This window comes from Electrophorus electricus, chromosome 14 (genome assembly GCF_041902795.1).
Source record: "Electrophorus electricus isolate QZ-2024a chromosome 14, ASM4190279v1, whole genome shotgun sequence".
In the NCBI taxonomy this organism is placed as follows: Eukaryota; Metazoa; Chordata; class Actinopteri; order Gymnotiformes; family Gymnotidae; genus Electrophorus; species Electrophorus electricus.
In genome coordinates this window covers 20,387,114-20,414,505 of record NC_137510.1, presented here as the reverse complement: position 1 = coordinate 20,414,505, position 27,392 = coordinate 20,387,114, and the positions used below count along the sequence as shown (strand labels likewise).

At 38.3% G+C, this 27,392-nt stretch overlaps 3 protein-coding genes across 5 annotated transcripts; 2 read left to right on the top strand and 1 right to left on the bottom strand.

Moving 5' to 3' along the window:
* Positions 1-2,011: 2,011 nt before the first annotated feature.
* Positions 2,012-6,690, top strand: ctsk (cathepsin K). Of its 2 annotated transcripts, none has more exons than XM_027006685.3 (8): positions 2,012-2,154; positions 2,573-2,702; positions 3,858-3,980; positions 4,807-4,956; positions 5,161-5,379; positions 5,662-5,827; positions 5,938-6,046; positions 6,191-6,690. In XM_027006685.3, the coding sequence occupies exons 2-8, from the start codon at positions 2,574-2,576 to the stop codon at positions 6,288-6,290; spliced, it is 996 nt and encodes a 331-aa protein (XP_026862486.1). In that variant the 5' UTR covers positions 2,012-2,154; position 2,573; the 3' UTR covers positions 6,291-6,690. The 2 variants fall into 2 exon arrangements, with proteins under 2 accessions (XP_026862486.1, XP_026862485.1); XM_027006684.3 differs by having other exon boundaries at positions 2,029-2,185.
* Positions 6,691-10,539: 3,849 nt separating this feature from the next.
* Positions 10,540-15,561, top strand: ctss2.1 (cathepsin S, ortholog2, tandem duplicate 1). Of its 2 annotated transcripts, XM_081696261.1 has the most exons (9): positions 10,636-10,684; positions 11,317-11,381; positions 11,506-11,631; positions 12,388-12,510; positions 12,668-12,817; positions 13,810-14,034; positions 14,239-14,404; positions 14,675-14,777; positions 15,211-15,561. In XM_081696261.1, exons 3-9 carry the CDS (start codon positions 11,512-11,514, stop codon positions 15,308-15,310), a joined length of 987 nt encoding a protein of 328 aa, XP_081552387.1. In that variant the 5' UTR covers positions 10,636-10,684; positions 11,317-11,381; positions 11,506-11,511; the 3' UTR covers positions 15,311-15,561. The 2 variants fall into 2 exon arrangements, with proteins under 2 accessions (XP_026862483.1, XP_081552387.1); XM_027006682.3 differs by lacking the exon at positions 11,317-11,381 and having other exon boundaries at positions 10,540-10,684.
* A 440-nt stretch (positions 15,562-16,001) lies between these two features.
* On the bottom strand, positions 16,002-25,316 carry onecutl (one cut domain, family member, like). Its single transcript, XM_027006681.3, has 3 exons — positions 24,961-25,316; positions 23,354-24,670; positions 16,002-19,338 (listed from the first exon to the last, which is right to left on the bottom strand). The coding sequence occupies exons 2-3, from the start codon at positions 24,411-24,413 to the stop codon at positions 19,028-19,030; spliced, it is 1,371 nt and encodes a 456-aa protein (XP_026862482.1). The 5' UTR covers positions 24,414-24,670; positions 24,961-25,316; the 3' UTR covers positions 16,002-19,027.
* Between the last annotated feature and the right edge of the window lie 2,076 nt (positions 25,317-27,392).

Sequence of the window (27,392 nt, the reverse complement as noted above, 5' to 3'; positions counted from 1 at the left end):
GCAGAATGGCAGTGTTTTAGCAGGAGCTACCCACACTCACAAGCACAACTCTGTTAAGCTGGATCATTGACAGGACCTGTATTAGTATGAGGTCATGTGTGATGCTGGGGTACGGTTAAGCATTGGTTGGGATTTTGCCAAAACACTTTATCACAGGTTCGTAATTAGGCAAAACATGGCAGAAGCTGTTATCTTCCCTGTTAGGGGAAATAATAGGCTTTTCACCAGCTAGTGTTGTTAACATTACAGTAATTTTTATATACTGCCAAAATTCTCCACTTAGTTACAGTGTAAGATCTTATTTTAGGATCTTTTGATTTTAAAATCTAACGCATACATTCTAGAAAACACTGAGTTTAATTAGTTAAGGGTTTACAATTGTGTTATTAAGGTAACGACTTTGAATCGTGGCATGCCATCTTGTCATTTCGCCATGCGATTCTACTTTTATCCAGGGATATTTATGTGATCCTGGCATGTTTGTGACTAATATGCACACCGTATCTGTAACCCAAAGGGTATTTCCCTTCAAACATGTCATATATTTATTTCCTTCACAGGAGTGACTGTGATGGAGTCACGTCCAGGTGCATTCCTGTTTAGCGAACATCACGGGACATGGATGCTCACATATGCCATATATACCTCGCAGACACAGGCCTGACACCTCGAGGTGCTGACTAAAAGAAGGAAGCAAGACAGCAGTCATTTTTATTAAGCGCATAAGATCATGCATTACTTAAAATGTGAAATGAATTAGTACAGTATAATAATGGAATTTGAGAGAGAATGTATTTGGCAACGGACATTTTATTGTAGCGCCAACACAGAAGATGAACCAGAGGATGGCATGTGTGTGTGTGATGGGGGTCTGTGTCTGGGTGTGTTTCTTAGATTTTGCAAAATGACCTTGAGTATGTGAAACGTGGTATATGCATCTAAGACATATAACAAGCAGAAAAGAAAAGAATTCTAATGGAGAAAAGGGGGGTTGGGGGGGTGAATACATTTACATTTACATTTACAGCATTTAGCAGACGCTCTTATCCAGAGCGACTTACAAAAGTGCTTTGTCATTTACTCATAGAATATATCCAAGTACAGTACAGTAGGTTAGAATTAAACATACCAATGAACTAGAATACTGTAGAATACAGGGATGAATGCTGATACCTAGAAGAGCAAAATACATAAGGTCTATCTTAAACAATAATAAGTGCTATAAACAATAAGTGCTAGAGTTTGAATAAAACACATCACAATGAAGTAAAATATCCATAACACTAAAAATTAGAAAAGAGGCAAAACCAACTGAACAGATCCAAAGTTGACTGCTGAACAACTACATTTCAAGTAAATAAATCTGTGGAGAGGCCCATGGCATTATGGAAGTCCTTGAGATGCTAATCTTTGCTCCCATATGGGCCACTGGACAACACAATATAATGAAAAGTATAATATAAAAAGTATAACAAGTTACACACATGTATTTGCATAGACTTACAATTAGATATAGGCAATAACAAAATTCAAGACCTCCAGTTTCAAAATAATTTTCAGTAATTTAAAAGTATATAACTATACATACTGTATAATACCATAATATAAAGTTGCAGGCCACTGTGGGACTTTTGTTGGTTTGAGAGAGGAATGCTACAGTGTTCTTGATGCACAGTTATTTGATTTTGCATTTTCTGTGCAAACAATGAGTTTTGGGTGTATTAAAGAAGCCTGTTATGAAAGAATGTCAGCAGTGCATTATTTTAACAGTTGTAATACACATACTACCTGGTGCTTAGTAGCCTATACAGCTACATGGGCCTTATAAATTTAATATAACGAGATAATTCGGGAAACTATGCAAAGTTTTTATTATACAAACTCAGACGTATTACATAAACAATTGTTTTTCCTACATTTACTGGTAGGTTTGGTAGAGTTGTGCTGGAGATTCCCGACAACAAATCGACGTTCCTGTAACTTGATACGTGACATCATAGCTTGGGGTTGGACAAGCTGAAACGTTCCGCAGTAAACTCGTGAAAAGCAGCCTACCTTTTTTAAGTTTGAAAACTGGGAGGCTTCCTCAAAACGTTACTACATAAAGCAGCTGTGTAGTAATCCAGTTTCAAGTCGACATCGAACATTTCCAGTGTGCGTATTTTAGGATTTCCCGAATCTCAGTGTAAGGTGGACCTACCTCTTAACAATTTTACAGTTCGTGGCTTTCGTTTTGGAGTTTCCACTAACTCGAAGATTATGTGTTTAGTTCGTGTTTATGTTTCAGGTTTAGGACACATTAGCATTTTTATTCTTAACGCTTGAAAACTTCCATTCGACGTTGCTCACTTTCACTTTCTTTTGATACAGGCTTAAGGGTGAACTTTTCTTTTTGAGAAGTAAAGACGAACAGTCTGTTTGCTCGTGTTGAAACTTAGTGCTTTTTTCACACATTCGGAGTTTTTTGTTTGTTTGTTTGTTTGTTTAGACGTGCTGTTTAGACCTGCTGCTTTCATCGACTCACCGTCTTTTGCCCAGATGTGATTCACTAACCTCGTGACTGTATTCGCAGGATGCATGTGTGTGGGGGAGTGTTCTTGCTTATGTTGGGCTCTGCAGTAACCCACACCCTGGATTCTGCGTCTCTGGACTCGGCATGGGAAAGCTGGAAAACCACTCACATGAGAGAATACAATGGCCAGGTAACTGACTCCTTATTGTGCACCTTATTACCCACAGGGGAAACTCAAGATTACAAACGTGTGCATAGCAGAAGTATGTGATAATCATGGGACAGTTAATTTATTATCATATGCATTTATTTAATACAAAATATCAGTCAGTCCAATACTAATGTGAAATGCGAGTCTTAATGTGAGTCCAGTCCCAATGGCAGTGATTGTGGTTGAAGAATTCAAGTGCTTATGTGCCAAAGTCTTCTTAACTAGTATTGTGCTTCCTCAATTTATTGTTATTATTAGCATTCGACAAAAGAGTCTGTAAGCAAGCACATCGTGCTTGTATGAGTTGAGTAATAGTCAAGTTGTTAAGAGCACTGTCTAGGCCATGGGAAATGTTGGTGACCGTTCTAAATGCAATCAAATAAAGAGCTGAAGAGCTGATACCTCAGCTATTGCATAATCTCTTATTTTCTGTAACTGGAGATCCTTCTTCACTGTATTCAAAGTAATTTAAATTAAGAATATTAGCTGAGTCAGTTACTTGAGGTCAAAGTCTTTACTTCTTTTTTTGTTTGTTTGTTTGTTTGTTAAATTAGCCAACTTTAATAATAATGTATTGCTGGTAATCAGAATGATGACTGTGTCCAACCATTGGAAAATGGAAAGAACATTTAAATTTTTTTCATCAAAGCAAAAGCAACTGATAATGTGAAGGCTTACAAAGCTCACTACGTTGCTAAGGGGTTTTGTTTTGGAGAAAGTGATTTATTAAAAATGAACAATATTCAAATGTAAACGGTGGTCATTTTCAGAAGCCCCTTCTCCATGGTGTGTAAACTTGCAGTTGCAGAGATTTGCAGTCTCTGCTTTTCTTACCATAACATTAGTTTGAAGGTAGCAGTGCCAAGGTGTCTTGTAACACCACCACTGTGCCAGCATGTAATAAAGTTGTCTGGTCAGAAATGCTAGAGTGGCTAATGAGACCCAATAGTTAGCATAGAGTATTAAGTACATGAAATCCACAGAATGTTTGATATGTACTGTATGTATAATGTATTTAGTAAATGTAACATTTATAGAAATAAAATTTATTATATAATCTAAATATATAATATAAAATGTATAATATAAAATTTGCTCTAACACATTTCACATCTCTGTATATGCAAATGGCAGGGTGAGGATGCCGTTCGCCGCACTATCTGGGAGAAGAATATGCAGATCATTGAGAGCCATAATCAGGAATATGAGCTAGGCATTCACACTTATGAGTTAGGCATGAATCAATTTGGAGACATGGTAAGTATTTCTTAGCACAGCCAATCTCACCAAGTCAAAGTTAAGTAAAATAGACTTCTAATATGCCAGCTGGTGGAGAACTCTGCTGAAAGTTGGATTTTATTTTCCTATTGAAGGTAAAGATAGGACTGTAATGAGATCTGCAGGTGTGCTTGGTCTAATGGTGCCAGAATTCATGAACTGATCCTCTGGATGGTCTGATTAATCTTGACCAAGTTTATTTTCATGTACTATATAGTTGTTGGTTATCAGTTCACTCATTGCTTCATTGTTCTCTGTTTGTTCTTTTTCTGTTTTCCAGTCAACCAGAAATTGAAAGTATTTTGTTTGTTTGCCTATGCACTGCTAAAAGTGCACATGGAAATTTTAGATTTAAGTCATATAGCAAATTATAAATTCCCCACTTTAACTACATGTTACACAGTAACAAAAACAAGATCATATGAAAAATCTGAAAAACTAATCAGTTGATGTAAACCTGTTGCTTTTTTAGCTGATGCTGTTTGCTTACACACATGAATGCCATTATAAAGGAAGCTAAATTTCAGCTAAAAGCTGTACACATTTTGAAAATGTATGACTTTAGTCAAACTATTATTCATGTAAAGAGCAGAAAAATCTTTAAATAGAGTTGACAAAAGGGTAACTTCAACAACAGCCAATATAAATAAGACAATATAAACAAATGCTTTATGTATTTAAAGACAGTGGCTTTAGAGAAAGGTTTACCATTACAATAAGGTTAAGTGTGGAGTTACAGCTAGGATTAGTGTAAAAATTTGTCTATACTCTGGATGGTCTTTAGTCCTGCATCTCTCGCTGGTAGACCGTGGAGGAGATGGCTGAGAAATTGATGGGACTACAGATGCCTATGGAAAATGATCCCATGAACACTTATGTTCCTGGCTCACTGGAGAAGCTACCTAAATCTATTGATTACCGCAAACTTGGCTATGTTACCCCTGTAAGGAACCAGGTGAGAATTTACATTCATCTCTAATGTTCAATAAGAAATGCTTTGTGCAAATATTCAGACAGTTTTAATAATTTTGGCTTTTAGCAGTGAAATCTTACTTTTTACAGAAAGCAGTAAACACAGAAATAATCTGGCATAGGCAGCAGTTTGACAAGGACTCGCTTGTGCTTTTGAGAGGCTGAGACCTTCTGTCTTGTGTTTAAGGGCTCATGTGGTTCCTGCTGGGCCTTCAGCTCTGTTGGTGCTTTAGAGGGTCAGCTGATGAAGACCACAGGTCAACTGGTAGAGCTCAGTCCTCAGAACCTGGTGGACTGTGTGACTGAAAACGACGGCTGTGGTGGTGGATACATGACAAACGCTTTTAACTACGTCAGGAACAACAGAGGCATTGACTCTGAGGAATCTTATCCATATGTGGGAATGGTAAGCCTCTTCACTGCATGTGATAATAACTTCAATATAACTTCTTTTGTGTGGCATTATCAGTAGTGAGGTTCTGTCACTTACTACTACCCTTTATATTATTTTGTAATTATTTTTATAAAATATGTTTGGAAAACCCCCAAAAAACTTGTAATTTAGCTTGGTATGCTGTGATTTCATTTTCCTGATGTCCATCAAATGAATGTTAGGTGCTGTTTTATGTTTTCTATTGGCCAGTCCGTCATGTATTTTTTACATCCTTCTAAACACTGCCCCCTGTAGGACCAACAGTGTGCTTACAATAAATCTGGGAAAGCAGCAGAGTGCCGGGGTTTTAAGGAAGTACAAAAAGGCAGCGAGAAAGCGCTAATGTCTGCCATAGCTAAAGTCGGCCCAGTTTCTGTAGGCATTGATGCCATGCAGTCAACTTTCCAGTTTTACAAGAGTGGTGAGTTGCAATGATGGGATTTAGCAATCCTCCTGTAAGTCTAATTAAATTTGAAAAAACCTCACTTCGCTCTGAGCTGTGTATAATTAGATTTCTGCTCATTTTACCAGGTGTTTACTATGACCCCAACTGCGACAAGGAAAACATCAACCATGCAGTGCTTGCAGTGGGCTATGGTGTCACACCTAAGGGAAAAAAGTACTGGATTGTCAAAAACAGGTACGTTACTTAAAATGGGTGCTAAAATGGGGGTACTTGCTTTATTTTTGTTGTGCTATTTTGTAGATACTGTGATTTGCTGTTAATACTCCTCTTCTGTTCTGTTCTAATATACCTCCCATCGCCCTTTCACATCTCATGAAGCTGGGGTGAGGAGTGGGGAAAGAAGGGTTACGTCTTGATGGCTCGTAACCGTAACAACGCATGTGGTATTGCCAACCTTGCCAGTTTCCCAGTCATGTGAGACTCATGTGAGACTTTATGATAACATCATTCTTGTTAAAAGGAACATGAGAAACACAAGAACCAAAACCACACTAACACTAAAACTTGAGGGATAGGATAACCTTTCTTGCTTTACAACAGTTTCTGGTTATGAGTACATAAGATTACATTCAATTAAAATAATATTTGTTAAATTCCCTGATCAATTAATAAAAGTAAAAATATAAACTCTGTGTCTGGCGTGGACTGTGTACCTATTTACATTTAAATGCTTACTGCAATATGTAAATGTTGACATTGTTTTACTCTTGGCTGTATAATTATGTACACTTCTCTGTGCATAAATACATTCCTCTGGTAGGAATTTAACATGTAAGATTTTGTCATGTTAAGGAAATAAAACGTTTTGACAAAATAAAGCTAAATATGTGCATTTTTAGTACTTTGCCAGCACAGTATGTTAAACATGTTCCACATACATTTACTTATCATAGCTGGAAAACAGCTTAACCTTTTGGAAATCTGAGATGACAAAAAACATACTTTATTTTCTCATACATATAGTTATGCTGAAAGACCAAACTCACCAATTCACTCTTAATATTCTTGGATCTGCAGTGTGATGCTAACCTTTATCACAAGTTAACCTTTTGATAACTGAAGTAATTAAATTTATAAATTGAACATATAAAATAATTACTATATTGTCTTTAACTAGTAAAAGTGGTAATCTAGTAAAAGGTCTTTACAACCTATATGTCCATTCTGGGCCCATTATTTGGCAATAAAATTATACAGCTATTAAACACATGTTAGGAGCAAGTCAATTTAACTTAAAGCCATTAAAATATTAAAAAAAAATATTATATAATACATCAGGATATCACTTTTCGATAAATAACCAAAATGAATTATACTCTCTCAAGTTCATAAATTCACTGAACTAATTTAAATTCACTGGCCAGTTTAAATTTGCTTAGTTAACTGCAATGCTTATACACTAAGAATGGCTGCTCCACACAGCATGATACATTTTGTAGTATAATAGGAAATAATAGATAGACTCTGTTTTCCATAATGAGTATTAGAATGTATTCCGTGTAATTTCCAGACTACACTGTGAACAGCATTTTGATGTATTTTATTATCAGCATTTGATGAGAATTCAATTCTCAGTATCTACAGTGAAATGACTGGAGTGAACACATCACTAAAATGCTCTTGCCAAATGTATTTAAGGAACTTGTGATAATTAAAATGTGCTTGGCTTACAAAATTTGACAAAAAGAGAAGAAAACTGGAAAAGATGTAGCAGGATAGCATTTAATAGAACAAACAGTCCAAAAAAGACTCTATGCCCAGTCTTGAAAATAAATAAATATTATTTACCATGATGTTCTCTGTCTTGCAATTTCAGTGGTTGCATTGCATTTGCCTTGTCTTACTCATTTGTTTGCCTTATTTTCTCTTTGTCTTGGTAGTCCCATTGTTTCCCACTGTGGACTCTACCAACTGTTCTTAGAGAACTGGTCAGTGTTCTCAAGACCTTTTCTATTTTTGGGCAAAGCCATACATGCTTACTGGAGGACTGTCTACGTTTTCTTGGCCTACTTTTTACATTAACATATATTTCTCAGTGGCACATGTAGGCCATCATATCTTGTACTTTTAAACATCATTCTAAACAAGACAACAATGTCTTGACCTTAGGTCTAGATATTGACCTGTAAGATCAACCTTATTTCCCAACATATGATCCAAGGCCAATATTTAAAGTAGTTTTGTAGAGAGATGGATAATAACAGATTCTCAAACTGATTTGTGTTTATATATACACAACACAAAGATATAAACATGGCCTTTACTGTTGATACACAGATCAGGCCACAATAGATTACAGAGTTAAGGAGGCAGGTTACAATCACATAATCTCATCCTAGCAATCAATTCACACATAATTCTTTTCATACATTAGAAAAGGTCATGAAAACCTTTTCCATACTAATATCTAAAAGACATAGCCAAAATGATTACACTGAAATTTAGAAATAATCTCTCATTATTCTCCAATCATTTACAAAAATAATAAATTCCAGGCATTTTACTTCATGGTGAAAGTGTGGTAATCTATCCTTTTAAAATTAAACTTCTATAGAGTAGACATTAGATGGTGTCATCTTTGTTAAATTAAAGTGAAACAACTATTTAAGGAACAAACACACATTCACACATAATTCTAAACATATATTCACACATAAGTATGCATGCATGGTAGCACAAACACACTACAGTCATATGGAACATTATCAATGCCAAATAAAAAGCAATGCATAACATACATGATTGTTTTGCTTTTTTCACACATTAAAATACAACAGTGAAGACATTGTTTTTTGTAAATGTATTTATTAAAAATATATAAATATAACTTCATTCATTCATCTGTAAATCTTTTGACAGATACTGTGTTGGTGACACTGTAATAATCTGTAGCAAAAATACAGTCCTCTGTAGGGCTAAGGCCCTTCCCTATTTTATATGACTGCAAGTGTGGACATGCTTTAAAGAACCAAAGAATGACCATCTAGCTCAACATTAAAAAGAACATGTTGCAGAACAATGGTATGAAAAAAGCTGAATAAACCAAAGTTAAACTGTATTACCCTGAAGAAAACTAGACCCATATCAAGAGGAATACTGCGACATTCTTATAAGTAATATTAATAAAATGTGTTTAACATTGTGATGATTTCAATGTTTTGATTGTTTAGCTGTAATTGACAGTGGATTTAAGAGTACGAATCAATTTTGTGAAGTTAACAGAGAACAGAGTCTCCACATCAACACCACCATAAAAAGTGCTCATTCCAGGCATAGGACCTCATTTAAAAAATATAAGGTTTAAATTTTAGTTTAGATTGAAATGTGCTTTTCAGTTCATTATTAACCAGATCACAATTACAAAGTACACTGCAACATGTTGATAAATAATGCTGGGAAAATGTTGCTGCAGCCACTCTAGAGTGGAAAAACTCCAGAATGTTTCCCTGAACCACATTCCATAAACAGTGAGACTTCGTCGTACAGGTTACAGTATAAAACAGAATACTCTCATTTCACTCTCATCAACAGCTGAACATTTTCCCAAGAAAATGATGAATCAGCCTATTCCAAAATGACCGCTGTCATGCTCACTCAAAATGACAACATTTTGACAATATTTTCATCATTATGAAAACAGTCAAAATGACTGTTTAGTATAAAACAGTTAGTGCATTAGTTAAAAAATCTCATGCTCAGTTTGCAACACTTGCCAAGATTTTTACAAAAGATTTGTTTGATATTAATTACTGAATTGGTTCCTCTTTTTTATTAGGCATGTGATTCATCATCCAGAGTTTAGATGACTCGAGTTTTAATCAAGCGCATGATCTGTAGACTATATCTTACACAATGATCGCGTGATCTGTATTTCCTACACGGAAATGCAATGGTTCATTTAATGTGTCATGTATGTACTAGAAGACAGATATACAAAATATACTACAAATAAATGGTCTGGCTAGAAATCAGAAAAATCATGTTAGTAACAAGTAAGACTATCACTGTGAAATAATGGATTCTTCATAAATCTTTTTTAAATGTTGCAAATGTTACAGGAAAGTAACTGATCTTTAACATACCTTTCATCAAGGTTTCTTTTTCAGACCTAAGAATATCCCTTTGCCTTTCCTTTATCCCTTTATGAGAGTTTTATTGATTAAAAGCTTGTCATAATGGTTTTAGGGTGCATTAGAGAGAAGATGTAAAGGAGTTATATAGATACTTCGTTATGAAATATTTTGTCTATATGGAACGAAAAACCTCCAACCAATTCCTTTCCTCCATTATCGGTTTTTTTTTGTTGTTTTTTTTGTTTTTTTCATTTTGTTATAGTAATGCATTCCGTGTTTTGCAGTGGATTCTCAGACTCCTGAAGGATGAGCTTTAGGATGGTGTTCGCATTCACACTGGACTGGACTAGGCACCTCCAACTGTCTACACTTCACAGGGTGAAATAAGAATCGAAAGTGAATAAGGTGCGGCACTGTGCTACACCAAAAAGCCGATAGTCTCTGGCTAAGAACGGATGACGCGTGTCTATGCCCGTAATTAAAAGTCACTTCCCTGAGAATCCTGAGGCCGCAGTCTTACACAAATTGAAACGTACAGATTATTATTAATAATTCTTATTTGACTGATCATATCTGAATATATAGATATGGGACTACAATGCCAAATACATTAGCCCGCATAAAAACAGGAACTGGAAAGACTAATTTGACACGTGATAAAGCGCCTTTAAAACCCGAGAACACTATTCCGTTGTCAGTCTACTACCCACCGTTTTGAAGCGTTTTCCAGTCCTTTAGGGTAAGCAGAGCGAATTTAAACAAACAAAAACGTCGTTGTAACTGAAATATAGTATATGTTTTCCTGTTTAGCCACGTTACATTATTTAGCTAGTGAATGTTTACTTTTGGTCCAGGTTAACCCAGTTTTAGGCGGTGTAATTTCTCAGTATTTAAAGCATTCCCTTTTTAACCGCCTCTTTAGGTAGGCGACAATTGGTGCGAACTGTTTGTTTTATGACGGACTGAATGGTTTAAAAGATAACTGTCTGTTATGTTAGAAGAGTATGTTTATGAGTCAAACTGTAATGGCACGTATCGTTGTCTACAGCAGACTTGTTTCGCTATGTATAGCCTATCCTTTACTACAACAAAAGAATCCAAAATGCGTAGTCAATCATTCCCGATAATTGACATTTTATATAGACCTAACTTATGCTGTAGTCTGTTCAAGAAGTCACGATTCACCTATATATGTCTTGGGTTTTCCAACATACATCATGGTTTACATCTTTAGTATTTGGCTCATACAGCATTGTCTTGACTTCCATCCTTGAAGTCTTCTGAGAACTGGTCATGTGACATTACTGGCTTGGTTAGGTTAATTTCGCTATGTGTTTGAATTCTGTTGTGCTTGTACATGGCTTGTTGTAGGCAAAACAGGTTGGCATTCTACCCACCATAACTGAGCTGCACATGTAACCTGAGACATCTTTCAAGTAAATATAGGCATAAAGCTCAGTTTTCTACTTAGTAGATGTTTTTCATTTCTTTGGGTGGATTGTGCTTAATGACTAGTAATATGAGCAGGTATTGATTAATGTCTTCTTTGATTTTGAGTAGGTAAAGATGCTGAGCAGTTTGCTTTTCACAGTGCTGTTTGGCTCAGTAGTGGCCCTTTATGACCCAAACCTGGACATGCACTGGGAGTTATGGAAGAAGAAACATCATAAGATTTACATGAGTGAGGTGAGAGCTAAAATTGTTTAGTACTTCTTCTGTAAATATTTTTTCAAACAAATTATTTTTGTGTATATTCATTATTTGTAGGTAAAATGTTTGGGAATTTTTTTTTTTTTAGGAAAGTCATACATGCTGTATATCTACATTTACATGCTATCCAAAGGCTGGCTTCTGTTCTTTATGATGAATCTGGACTATGTGCTGATCTAGGAGAACCTCCCTTCCTACCCCAGCTTCATATATGGTTCCTAATTCTATCCTGTATAATATGAAGCCTCTAGGGGTATTGGTTGGGTATTTATTGATTGGGTATTGATTGGCCCAGCGCTAAAAGAAAAAAAAGGGTTCCTAATCCCAGAAAAGAAAATCTCCAGAATTAGAAATGGCATTTTACTTGCATGGTGTTGCCTGCCTGCTTTGTTTCCCTGTGCAGAGCATCCCCAGACATAGGAGTAGGTAGGAAAGGGACAATTAGTCAAGACGTGCTGGTGTTACACCATGGCAGGTGTAATAGTTAGAGCTGGCCAATAGAATGACATTTTCTTAAACCAACTTCTCCATTTGGAATTTCGGAAATATCGCAAAGGTTATACAGTTGCAGCCTGTATTTGTGGCTTGCTAGAAGTATGGAGGGAAGTGAAGTTAGCAAGAACCACTAGCCTGTTAATAATAGGTACCCTGTCAATAATGGGTGTAATTATGCTAAACAATCATTTCTGAATGTGCAGAAAGTGTCAGTGACTTGTTAATATGTGCTGGCAGCTAGAGGAGTCAGGCCGGCGGCAGATTTGGGAGGGGAACCTACGGCGGATTACTGTTCACAACCTGGAGACCTCTATGGGCATGCACACCTTTGACATTGGTATGAACCATATGGGAGATATGGTAAGATTTTCTCAGTTGTAAACGCTATGACAACTTAGATAAGCCAACTGAGCCTACAAGCAAATGTGCAATATGAAATGAAGGCAATATGAAAATGAAATAAAGGCTGTGGGTTTTTCTCACCATAAAATGTACATTTGCTTCCACTGAATGTCAGACCCCAGAGGAGATCCTGCAGAAGCTTGCTGGGACTCGGGTTCCCGCTGAACTGAAGAGACCATCCACATTTGTGGCCTCTGCTGGTGTCACAGTACCAGATTCAGTAGACTGGAGGTCAAGTGGCTATGTGACTGATGTGAAAAACCAGGTAATGGCTCATCTAGCAATGGGCTAATATCCAGGCCGCACACATTCTAGATGAGCACAAGGACCTTTGGTCATAATTATTTGGTGACTGACTAATAACAGGACTACTTGGAAATATCTGTATTAGTGTTTCTCACTAATTAAAGAACAGAACTACTTAATGTACGGGTATATATCTTACTGGGAGAAAACAGTAATCAAAGTTAACCAAAGTTAAACTATATCAAGGTAGTGCAACACATATGAAACATTTTGTGTTTAGGCCAGGTGGGGGTGCTATAGCATCATTAGTGCCTATGTTTCTGAATTAAATCTTCCATATTTCACTCAGTATTGGAATTCAAACGTACTCTGCAAAATCTGTTTGCATTCTGTGTGCAGATTCCAACTCTTGTCTCATAAACTAACAACTAGATTGTTGGATTTATGTAACAAAAGTACAATAATCTATGTGTAACATTGGAACATTTTGTGGATGAAATTTAAGACTGAAACTCCCTCTTCCTTTAAAACTCATCAGTTTCAGTTCGTTATGTTGTTTCTTCATCTCTTGTGCTGGGCTCTTTGGCTGTGTGTTTCCCTTATTACTTCACTAGCTTCCTCTTCCTTTACAATTAACCAGCATGGCTCTGAACTGTTAAATCAGATGTTAAATGTACATGAGAAATGACAGAAGTGGGTTGAGAAATTCCAGTTACACTGTTCCTTTCTCTCAAATGGGCATGGATATGCGTGTATGTGGATGGGGTTTTTTGTTGTTTTTTAAAATAATAATAATAATAAATAGCTCCTAAACCATAGTAATAAGAGCATAGTTAATATCAGTGTGTTGATATGAAGTTTGTTAATTTCATTTGGACACAATATTTTTCTTTTCAGAACTTGGTGTAATTCATGATTGGACTGCAACATGCTATCTTGTGCCATGCTGGTTTACTGGAAAACAAGAACTTGGGCTTGTGCATTTACGGTAGTTGGTTTTCCTTCTCACAGGGCTCATGTGGTTCATGCTGGGCATTTAGTGCTGCTGGGGCCCTGGAGGGCCAGCTGAAGAAGACCACAGGGCAGCTGTTGTCCCTCAGCCCCCAGAATCTTGTGGACTGCTCTTCCAAGTATGGAAACAAAGGTTGCAATGGAGGTTTCATGTCTGAAGCCTTTCAGTACATTATTGACAATGGCGGTATAGATTCTGATGCAGCCTACCCTTATACTGCAGTGGTGAGTTGACTGACGCTGCACTTCTAATTTTATTTTCATAACAAGATTAAAAAATTGTCTGGTAACTGCTGCTTGCTCCCTGCATACGTCTGAAAATGGAATGTCTGATTTTTCAGAAATGGTCAAAACCATTATATGATGCTGGTTTTGCTCTAATTTGCCCTTTTGTGCTGATATGGTGCTGTGTCCTCAATTGCATTCCAGCAAGGAGATTGCAAATATGACCCGACCAAGCAAGCTGCCAACTGCTCCAGTTACACATTTCTCCCCTATGGGGATGAAGAGGCCTTAAAGCAAGCAGTAGCCACCATTGGCCCCATTGCTGTGGCTATTGATGCCACTCATCCACTATTTATCATGTATCGCAGTGGTAAGTGTTTACTTCTAAGAAGGCTACAAATAGATTGTCTGAAAACAATGTGTAACTGATGTGTTTGTTTTTTAAATTATCTATATATGCATTAATAACCTTAAATCAAATTGAAGTCCAGATTACATTAGAATGAACATTTATAGTTATATTACTGCTGAGGGTAGTATATGCAGAATATATATGTTCTTTCATGACTTGGGCAGTATATTTGACAAATGTATAGATTTTGAAGTGTTTATTTTGACATTGACTATATGTATCCTACAGGAGTGTATAATGACCGAAGTTGCAGCCAGCACGTAAACCATGCAGTGCTGGTTGTAGGATATGGCACACTGAATGGACAGGACTACTGGCTAGTGAAAAACAGGTAGGAGCCCCACTCTCTTCATGACAAAGTAAAACTCATGGGCCAAAATAATAAAACCCAAATTACACCAGCTAATCTTTTCAAAGCTATTCTTAATGTTGGTTTGAGCTCTATACCAACTACAACCCTTGAACTGAAGATGCTTTTCAGTGCTGGAAAATCTTTTAATGTTTGGCCTAAATTAATAAAAGTATTTATTTCAAAGAACATTTCATGATGCACCTCAAAAGTGTAAACATAATGGGGCAGTTTGCCAGATGCAGAATAAGCCTAAAGGTAGATAAAGAATTTCCAGTGGAGATTTTCAATATGTACTGCAGTTTAGTCTAGGACTAGGCTTAATCCATGTTTAGGAAACAATCCCTTAGTTTCTGCAATAATGTGTACATTTTGTGTGTTATACTGTTTGAATGTTGTTCCTTGACTCTCACAGCTGGGGCACTACGTTTGGAGATGGAGGCTACATCCGCATAGCCCGCAATCAAGGAAATATGTGTGGTATTGCATCTTATGGCTGCTACCCCATCATGTAAACAGTGAAGTTAAATGCTTGCCTTAAAAATTGTGTGTGCGTGCGTGCGTGCGTGCGTGCGTGCGTGTGTGTGTGTGTGTGTGTGTATATATATATATATATATATATATATATATATATATATAGAGAGAGAGAGAGAGAGAGAGAGAGAGAGTTTGTTAGGTTTTTTTTACTTGTTTTAAATCATATATAAGGTAATTGTTTAAACATGATTATTTTTTAGAAAAAATAAATAAAAGCTTTTTGTTTTTAGATTGTATCTTTATTACTAAAGGTTTTCATTACAAAAGTACAGAGAATGAAAATGGTGTGAAAAAATGACTGAGTCAAATAAATTTACAAGTGACTTTTTATTCAGTGCAACATCACAACAGACAATTTCACATGAGGTATCAAAGGATTTTCAAAATTGGTACACAACATCCAGTTATGATTGACATGTAGACTGTCGTGATTCAAAACCTTTGGTTGGTTAGCCACATTCATAGGTTAACATGAGGAGAGAATGGCACAATAACATGTCCAACATAAAAAAAAAAGACACAAACAGTATGTTTGGTAATGGTTTTAAAGCTTTTTGCTACCTGTGACTTTTACGAGTTTCAGTGATAACAATACTAAACACCATTTTTACCATGTAATAACAGGCCAATTTTAAAAATTTTTCTAAAGTGTCTTGATTTTTTGCTCTACTATCTGTTTATATTTTAAAGATTCTCAATCAATGTAACTTGTAAAAATTAGTTCTATTCTCTATTGTAAATGAACTGTGAACACCCAGGAGGCATTTTACTGTTGTTTAATTGAATAAAGCTGAGCTTGGCTCTTAAAAGCCAAATGTCCACTCCTGCTTTGTGATTGGTTACACGTTCATTTGTGGGAAGAATATGTAGTCTGAAGTTCAGCATGACCACCCTCTCTTGCTCCGATTGTCCCATTTGGTGTCTGCACTGATGTTGGGGGGCGTCCCCTTTTTAAATTTCCCTGTTCATTAGCACACATACAATCTAATACTCTTTCCTCCTGTAGGCATGTTTTCTCTGTCTGTAGGTAAAAATGTGATTAGTGGTTACAGATTGATTCCAGCACGTTTGGTTAGAAAAGATGAGACACAGACTCTCCCTGAATGCATGGGATCTTTGGTAAAATTACATATCAGCTACACCACACACAATTGAGGTAGATGAATTCTTCATAGTAGTGAAAGGGTAGAATTGTTGCTTGGTGGGATGGAAATTTTCAGCAGTTCTCCGCATTTACACACTGACAGCAGTGGCTAGAAGAGATGGATAAACCACTGTTCAAGAGGTAAATGATGCTTATTTTCCATCCAGTGGTGTATGCACATATTGGTAAAAAGACGATTGAGAGACATTAACAATAGTACTATGTATACATGTACATGCCTCACACAAAGCTGTCCAGCTTTACAGGCCATTTCCTAGAACTCCTAGCCATCACTCAGTGTGGAGTTGTGCTTGGCCTATCCCCAGCCTTCAGAAACTCAAGGACAACAACATCTTCACCCACTAGGGGGTCCCAAAGACTAACATACTCTTAAAACACACCTTACAGTTTTAAGGCTGTTTTAGCATAGAGATGCAAAATGCAAAACTTTACCCAACATTGTAATCTGAAAGAACTCCGAAATCTGAAAGCTAATCACTCCCTATTTCAAACATGAGGAGTCCCTCTCTTACAAACAATGAATATTAACCCATGCCCTGATGCAGACACCCTTTCCCCTGGTCACAGCATGCTTACAGTTGTTATTTATTAAAGTTTAATTCTCACTCTCCGACACTCCCTCCCCACTCACCTCCCTTGGTTTGGTAATGCAGCCCTTCTCTGATCTGCCCTCCTCTTTGAATGCCCTAAGCCCATGGGTCCGGCTGAGTGAGCGGTGGGCTCCGGCCCCAACCTCCAACAGGACGCAGATAAAAAGGGCCTCTTTCATGTCAGCAAAAGTCGATGGCCTCTTTCATGGTCCCTCTTTCAAGTGCGTGCTGTGAAGGGGCCTCTCACTTCACGCCTGCCGAAGGTTAAAGACGGGATGACATATGCAAGTGCGGCCTGAACGACACGGCCGCTGGCTCTCCGGCCTGCACTGCGCAGCGCAGCTTGACAAACACACAGCTGCTGCATGTGTGTAAAACACAGTCCACCACCACAGAAAAAAAGGGGATCAAATAGGACCTGTGTGACAGTTTGAATAAGGAGAAAGCGCTAAAATTGTTTGGTATTTCAGCAGTGCATTTGCACATAGGCAAAAACCTTCCTAGCTAGAATGAGCAACCCGTTGTACATAATACTGTTCTGGAATTCTAGACCTCTAGCCAGATTTGTTCTGTGTGGCTGAGGAGCTCTGGCTTTAGGCATGCACTGCATGTGAATCTTTTCAAGTCGATGGCTAGAACACCAGCCTGGTTATGAATGATGAATGACAGGTGCTGTTACATTCAGGGAGGAAAAAACTTCATCTTTGGCATCATGATGGGACTCCCATCAGAGACAAACAACACATAATGAAATAAATACTCACAATACTTAGCAAATAAATAACTATAAGTGAGGAAATAAATACATAAATAATAGTAAAAACATATAAGAGTTCATGTCAGATTTAAGCTCAAGTCACAAACAAGATCCAAAGTCTTTTTTCTTTGGAGACTGATAAATGTGAAACTTCTCAAGGTTGAACAACCAACAGCCTGTGATCCAACAGGATTTGTGTGCTTGAATTTTGTACAAAACCACGATCTAGGGGCAAGCTTTCTTCCAGCTTGACCAAGTAACATCTTGCAATAGTTCTACAAGAGTTTTTTTCTACTGGTCATTTTCAAATCAGTGAAGGGAAGTACTTATAAGTGGCATTCGCTGCACGTCTGCAGAGGATTCATCATCTTTGTACTTTGCCTGTATTTCTCTTCAGCAGCTCCCAGGAGGTGCACCAATCAATCAATCAGTTCTTTTGAGGGTTCTCTTTAAAAAGCATCCTCTGCCTTTCCTCCCCCTGCAGATCTGTTTCCGTCCCCATAGGACTTGGCTGCATTGTTTGGTTTTGGAGGATGCTGCTCCATTTTGCTCATGGGCTCTGGCTCCAAACAGAACCCTGGGTAGTGAGATCCGAGGGCAAGCCACAGCTTTTGTTCGAATGGGCAGGACGTTCATTTATCCATGATGAAATACACCCTTAAAGGTTAAATTTCATATGCCTTTTTTGTTCAATTATTTCTCAAAAAAGAGAGAAAATCATTATTAATCATTCTTCTGTTATTTCTCTTTGGTCATAACGGTCTTTATATGTTTCAAAGGGAACTAAAAACTGCTCAAACAATTTGGGAAAAAGTTGTAAATCAAATGTGTGAGTCATTTATGCCTTGATTTGTGAAATACTGATCATTTTTATTTCTGCAATAAACAGAAGTGGTGAAACCAAGTAGGAATACTTAATCAACCACTGCAGCATGGTCAGTTCAGCACTTTCACTGAAATAAAGTCTGAAATGATTTTTACCACTAAGAAACTCATTGGCCACTACTCCAAATTAAAACTAAAACATCAGTTAAACACCAAGAACTACATTAAAATGCTATCTGTAGTGTTTTATCTTTGGTTTAAGTTATTCTTTGACTCCTGTGTTAAATCACCTCACATAAAAAAATTCCTCCATTGGCAACAGATAGCCTATAGCTTGCCCATGCTGCACCTTTTGCCGTCATGCTGTGGTGCAGGAGACAGCAGGGGAGGAGGTGCTGGACCCTGAGGAGCCGGTGGAGGATGGGCGTCCCTCTTCGCTCCAGCGATTGAGGTTCCTGCGGCGGGCGTTCATGAAGAAGTTGCTGACGGTGGAGAGCTCGAGCCCCAGCTGCTGTGCGATGGTGACCTGCAGCTCTTTGGCTGGTCGCTGGTTCTCCCGGAAGATGGCCATGAGCGTGCGCCGCTGCAGGTCGGTGAAGACGAGGCGAGTGCGCTTCGGTCCCTGGTTTCTCTCCTGCTTTGACTGCTCTTGCTCTTTGCGCTTACATGCTGAGGAGAGAGCGTCGGTCACAACAGACATGGAGAAGCCTCTTAGTCAACACTGTTAACTGCATGTCTTCACCACCCAATGCGTGCGGCACAGGCAGAATCAGACTTCTAACATTAATTTTAGTTCAAGAAAAAAATTAATAAACAGAAGAATTGTTGGAATTGTGTAAGATTGTTACTGGCCTAATTTTTACATTATTAGGGGAATATCTTAATTCTGCAAACATCTGTTTAAGTGGTAAAATATTATACTGGGGTACAATACTGTATTAATGTACTTAGCAAATTGCCAAAATAATTTTCCACAATAATATCTAACTGTAAGGTGCAGTAGAACAAAGCATCCCCAACAGAAGTAATTATGCTGCAGAAATACTGCAGCCAAACTATGCATCTGCTGCAACAGAAACACACTTCAACTGTAAAATGGTTAAATGTAATTATGCATGTTCTCATTCTGTGTATTTCATGTCTTTTGGCTAGAGCTGTGACATCTGTTTACAGTAATACTTTGTAAATGTGTAATGTGAACATTATCTTTTTGTCTTTATTCCTGTATCAAGTTAACATTTTTATGTTCATAATATTAACCAAACGTAAAAATAATGCTCTCTAGGTTATCATAAACTAAGACATAAACTATCGTAAACTAATTATAATAAAATTGATTGTCATAAAGTTGTGTTGTTAAATTATTATAAAAATATATATGCAATCTACATATATACAAACTATATATATATATATATATATATATATATATATATATATATATATATATATATATATATATATATATATGTGTGTGTGTGTGTGTGTATATGTGTGTGTGTGTGTGTGCTTGCGCGTGTTTGTGTGTGTGTGTGTGTGCTTGGGCGTGTTTGTGTGTGTGTGTGTGTGTGTGTGTACTCATACAGACTCAACAAATTTTTAATAAATGTACTGGTGCTAATATACATGCAGCAGTGTGTTTTACATGTCCATAAGTTCAGGAGCACCACCAGGTATTTCATTCCCATCCTCCCCACCTAAACTTGCACCTGCATTCGTAATGCCAACCATTAACTGAATGCTTCCTTATGCTGTAATTATGTTTAAAAGGAGGGGAATTACCATGCTATAAATCCAACACTTCACTCCTCTTTCACAGACATAAACATCCCCCATAGAGCTCCTATGATCATGTGAGCCTACCTTAATCATGATGTATGCCTCTTGTCTCATGTTGCTAAAACGTGATCGAAAGCACCCCCATTCCTCATCAACTCCCCCAACCCTCACTTCACTACCCCCTCTCAGCATCCCCCACTCCTGACCTGCCCCCTGCTGATTTCTTGGGCCACGGGCTGATAGAAATTATTGATTAAATCTGTGCTGCTCAGACTCCTCGACCTACGGAGGCTGGTTAACCCCTTCAGCGCTGGGCCAGGCCCCGGCTTCAATTGAACAAATACACATTTTTATTTTAGGGCTAAAAAAAAATCATGCTTCTGACTCTTGTGTGTTTAGATTGCAGGCAGGCCTCTGCACATGCTTGCTTGTTTCACCTTTCAGCATTATGGCTAAATGGCTCTCAAACTTGCTGGTGGTGCAGGCAGAAACACTGAGAAAGCCACTTAAGCCTATTTTATCTCACTTATTCATTTAGACTTTAAGACAAGGGCTTCAGGCTCCAGTGCTTGTGTGTGAAATCTCTGCACTGCCAGAGAGCTGAGGGATAGAGTAATGATCTCCATCCTGCTCTGTGAATCTTTCTCTCTCCCCTTCACTTTCTGCCATAGCCAGAGTGCATCCTGCACACACCCTCACTTAGAAGCAACTCACATAATAAGATCATACAAAAGATAGATAAAGAGATTGGCTGACAGTAATACTGCATTTTTACCAAATAACTAAATATAAAGATAACTGATTAATGAAATAGGTTGATATAGTATTAATATACAAAAAGCATAGAACTTTTTTTTTTATCATAATTTTTACATTGCAGCTAAATCAATACCAATACTGCAGCTGCTCTATGAAATGCATCATGCATCATATGTCTGTAAGACAAAATAAACCCAAGTGCATCAAAACACTTAATTTAAAACACCTAATAACAACTAATAAAACAACATATAATATTAGGAAGACTCTGAGACTATAATATCAATATTTGAAAGATTTAAAAAGCTTTTTAATCAAACAGTTATTGTAAGAGTTAAAGAATGTAGACAATAGTATGTGAATGTTGCATTTCAAATTTGAAAAGGAGTAATCTGGAGTATACCTGTTGGAGTACATCAGTGCAGAGGTAATGCACAAGTAATGTTACTTCTAGACCTCAGTTTAGAAACCAGGCTGGGATTTTTGTCTGCCAGTTAAAGTATTTGACAAACAAAGTCTAAATATTCATATTGAAAATATGTAGAGGACTGTGTTACCTAATGCTCAACACTAGAATGCTTTTCAGTTAGATTTTGCTGCATTAAGCTGAATCATGGTTCTGCTGGTCCATGTGCAACATGAACTCCTGCTATGTGAAAGGAGGCGTGGGGCTTTGTGCATTCTAATTCTAGCCTGCGCTTGCTTGCTCGAAGGAGCTGTGAGCTGGAGGTCTGCACTCGGCTTTCCCAAGGAAATCAATACCAGCTGATAATTAAACAAAAGGCTTGGCAAGAAAAGCCAAACCTCATGGAAAGTAGGTTACACAGGGAGGCACAGAGGTGTCCAACCTGTGCCTTTGCCAGGGCTAAAGACAGTATCTGCGTGGCTGTGTGTGCATGTTGGACGGACAGACTGAGGGAATGCATGATTCATCAGACGATGTTATGAAGGAAAGTTAATGTGATTGGTGTATTAATCCAAAACTGCTGGATATGACAATACAGCAATATTTGAAGAGGAGATATGAATGATGCATGTCATAAATCTAAAATGAAAAAACTGAATGAAAAATGAAAATGAAATCCAACTGAGACATTGTTTGGATGGTTGGGGGGGCAGTGTTTGTGCTCAACTTTAAATAATCATATGCCTCTCTAGGCTAGACCATAAACTAAGCCATAGCGATAGCTACCAAGCTACATCACATTAGTCGATTCAGGAACTGGCACAAAAACAGCAAGATTCGGTACCATGCTGACAAACAGGGCATTGATTGATTTTGTGTATTTCGGGCTTGGAACACTCCTATGACTGAGAGCACAATGGTCACCAATCAATATCTGTGGTGGTAATGCAAGCAGAATAATTCATTCTGAAGCACATTTCAAGCTTTGGTGATTGATCGCTGGGGATTCGGGCAGGCTTTGGCAAGGCGGCAATCGCGCTCGCTTCCAAGCCCAGTCTTCTATGGCTAGCTACTGTAGAGTGGCGTCCGACATTTTGAGAGCCCCCCCCCCCCCAATGCGACCTTCACCCATGCTCATGTTACGGTTTTTCTGTGAAGCTCTTTGTGTGCCATGGGCATCAGCTGGATGTTTCAGCTCTGGCCATGTCACAACATTGCAACACTACAACAAGCACCAGCTTTCCAAGCAAATCTCTGATGAATATTAGATGGCAGCCAACAAAGGGTATCATTGCTCAGTATCTTCTGCAAACTGAGCTCAGTACAATCAAAATGACCCCAGACTGGAGGGTTTCTGTTTCTTTCTTTTTCTTTTTTCTTTTGAGTATATTTGAAATGTAAGATTCAAATGTTTTTTTGCTGGGATGTGACATAGCAAGATGGTTAGCTATTACTGATAGCTATTGAAATTTAAAACAGAGTACTAGATAGAGATTCACTTGTTTATTCACAATAGAGATTCACTTGTTTATGCTTAAACAGTTGTATCTATTTAGAGCCACTGGATTTCCAGTGACAGATGATACAAAAAATGCATAAAGAATGAACAAAACTAAAGTCATCGTTGAGTTTTACAATACACAGATGCTTGGTGTATTGTTGCACGATATAGGCATTAGTCTGCTCTGTCTGGCTGAGAGGCATAGGCATAAAGCAAATAAGCACGCTTAGGTGTTCTACCTTCAAGTCGCAGTGAAGCCATCCTCTGAAATTCCGGCTCTTGTAACCAGCGGGACATCCTCTTGAAGGTCTCACGGCCAGACTTGAGCTTGCCCCAGGGCTTAGGGTTTCTAAGCAGGTCTGACAGGGTGCCCTGAGACCTGCACAGCACCCTTTCAGCGAAGATGGCCTGCGGGATGCTGTACCTCTTCAGCTCAGTGATGATCCGTTGGGCCACATCTTTGGTGTTGATCTCCTCACCAGCGCTGCCACTCTGGGAGCCAGCTAGCATGCCCTCCCTGGTCAGACTGGAACTGGAGGAGGAGGATGAGGAGGGGGAAGAGCCAGGAAGTTCCCCCAGCTTTGAGGCCTGTTGGCTGGGGTGGTGGTGCTGATAGGTCTGGGTGTAAATGTGGGGGTGGTAGGTGGACGCATGCTGGTGGGTGTCCATCTTGTTTAGCTGGTGAGTGACCCCATGGTCACCCCCCAGAGAGGGCGGTGACATTTCCCTTCCAAAGTCTGTTGCTGTTCGGCAGAATATGTTACCCCCATTGCTGCCCATATGGACCTCATGGCTGCCTGCTAGCATCTGGCCACTGTGTCCATTCTGGCTCCCCAAAGAGCCATAGCCATGCATGGCTGTCTCCAGGCCTGAGCTGGCCAGCGGTGGTGACAGACTCTGTGCCATACCCAAGTCTTTGCCATAGGGATTATAGAAGTTTCCTCCAAGGCCCCTATCCTCACGCATGAGCGTAAAGCTACCGATAACATTGCTGACTGGTAAACAGGGATGGTGGTGGTGATGATGATGAAACTTGTCATCAAATGGCTGGAGGGGTGTCAGAGTGGTGTAGGTGCTGCCACAGCTCGTCGGTGTGTCCCTGCCGTACCCCAGCGGGGGCATGCCGTGGTCGTATCCAGGACTCCTGTGCTCATGTTCCAGGCCCATGGGTGGGCTTCCCAGAGGGGGACGTGGGAAAGCAGCAGAGAGGTCTCGGGAGTGCAACATCGCTCGACTATCCTGACTGTGTGCAAGCTCCACATGGCTGTGAACTGACATCTCTCCCATATTTCCATCCATTTTTAAAATAAATATATGTGAAGGAGCTCCCTTATATAGTCAGCAATTTTATCGTTAAATGTTTCTTTAATATCTTCAATAATGAAACGTGAATGTAAAACAGACTTAGTGGGTCTCTAATAGTCTGTTAGTATTTCAGTGTTGATTTCAGTCCAGTTTCAAGCGGAAATATAATAAGTCTTTCCCTATCATTTTATGCGTTCCATAAATGCACCTGCTTTTTGTGCTTGCCCGTCTTGCCCTTGACCGTGAGAAACCTGTATAAGAGACATAGTAGGCTATGATCACTTGGATTGGTTATTGATCATTTATTCATGAAAACTCGTCGCATATTGATCAGCTCTAGATTTCAAAAATCTCTGGCAAGCACCGAGAAGTTTCACATGGTTGCCCAACAATTTGTATAATTTGCAATGGCTAGTCAGAGCTAATAATTCTAAACGGCTTTTCAAGAGGCTGTTCATTAAACTGCCACAAGCATTCTTTTCGGAAGTTCTAAATATTAACTGAATGTAATTTCCAATTTACAGACATTTAACATGCTTACCTCAGCGCAGCGCAGGCGAGTCTGAACAAGATGACGGACGTACAACCACCGCGGAACGAAAATAACAAATAAGATCCTGAAAATATGAAAGTAAATATTTTCCAAGATGCAGAGATTACGATTCCATAATCCAAAATCACAGAGCAAGCGATTAGGTTTAAGAGACACTTTTGTGTATTATCAGCATATTTCTCTGTTCGAAAATTGTGATGTCTCCTCTCTTCGCGGCGATTCCGAGCAGGTTACTTTCACAGAATCGTTGAGGATGCAGCATAAACGAGACGTAAGGAGACTACTATTCTTCTGACTCTTTTCGGTTCTTCGCTCTGTTATTCGCAGTGAAAACGTTAGCTTCAGTCTAACGCCTAACTACCCAGCTTCCTTTCTGTCATTATCTCCGTGGTTCCCCGTGCCTTTTCCTCCGTCTCTCCATCGATCTCAGCCTAGATTTTTTTCTCCCTCTCCCCTCCCCGCGCGCTCCCACTCATCCCCTCTCAGAGCGTCACGCACTTAAAAATCTGACAGATGTGGGATGAATTTCTAACTCGAATTAACCCTTTCGACACTGTAACTACAGTCAACGTATTTTTGGTGAAGCACTGAGATGTGGCTTAAAGTGTTCCATCTAACAAACTCTATTGCGTAGAGGCCACGTTCTTTTTAAACTAACATTATCCATTTACCTCTAGAAATGAAATCACTTTAACGCGAAGACAAACGTCTTCTTATACCATTAATTCAAAGTAGCCTAACATTAAAATCATTCTATAATGCATATGCCTCCTCGTCATTTATTTCTTCCTGTTCCGCCTCCTCATCTTTTATCTTTCTTCTTCTTCTTCTTCTTCAAATTGTGTTCCTGGTAGTACACTACAAACAATAATAAACACTAGATAATTTATGTGGGTGCCGTAGTTTATCTATTTTAAAGTGTAACAGTTAATCCACATGTTTATGTGGCCACATTATAAAACACATATTTTAATTATTTATTTACATGTATTAAAACCTATTTTATGAACTGCAATAATAAAGACTGTTAGCCTGCAATTTTCGTGTGACAGCAGCAGTTTTCTGTGGAACATATAGGCTAGAATTCCAAGTGTGATGGTTCTATGTTAAATAATTTCTGCATGACCTCGAATCTCAGTAAAGTTACAATACTCAAATAAATAATTTATATATCTTCGTTGCGTAATGTTATAAAGTCATTGTTAGCTGTCGCATCACGGGCCAGTGGGATCACTAACATCAGATAACGTTCATCAGTCTCAGAGCTGAACAAGAACGAGAGCTCTTTCATTTAAATGCGCGTTCGAGACCTTCTGTCTTAAACAACGCAATCTAACAAACAACAAAATTACACCTCTGCCATTTCTCCATTAACACTCGTCGTCTTGTGTGCGTATGTGAATTGGGAATTGGCATGGAGAGGAGGTGGTAGATACGTGGAATACTAATCATGCCTAACTGTCCGTTTAATTTTCAGAGATGAGCAATTCTGGAGCTTGAAAAATTCCAAGTGCGATGTGGGACCGCTGCCCTCCCTCAGCAGATGCTACGCTATCGATCTGCACGCCGCGCAGGGCTGTAAAGAGGGAGGCTGCACGGAAAGCGAGTAGCTGGAGGTAAAATGGTCAGTGCTTACTGCAAAAAAAGGTCTTGCAGAGAGGTCGAGGTGAAAGTTCACCCACTATGGCTAAAGAGCTGGAGAGCAGACAAAACACTCAAATGAGAATACCCTGACTAACATTAGATGATAACCCTTATGATTGTTCAAAATATCCGACTCTGCAAATACTACAATGGTTTTTGAAAAAAAATCGGTTACATCTCAAATATGTCTAGAGTGCTTAAGAAAACACTCGTTTACCGGCACATACTGCCTTTGCTGTTTTGTTATTAAAGTCAATTGATCACTCTGTTATAGGACTAACTGCACCCTTATAAAAAACAAATGTGAACAGATAACAACTGTTTGAAATGTAGTATTGCAACACTTCTATCAGCATTTAAAATTTAAATAAAACATATTTTATTTAAAATATTTTGTAATTCTGCAGAATGTTGCTTATACATTCAATTTAGTATCGTGACAAAAATATATTGTGCCTATATTTCAGAAGTAACATCCATCTGTCAGTATCATGTCAGTATGTCACAGCAAAAACGACAATAATACTACTACTACTACTACTAATAATAATAATAATAATGTTTGTTTTTTTTAAATAACAATTTTTGTCTGTAATGCAATTATAGGGTACAGAATCAGATTTAATTCAACAATTGGAAAAAAATACAGCAGCTGTTGACTTCAAATCAAATGTAATCATCATTGCATATTTCACGATCTTTATGCGTATTTAATCGTGCAACCAATGCAAAAAACATAACGCCAAGACAAGAAATGTCTTCGTGTAAGCCCAGGT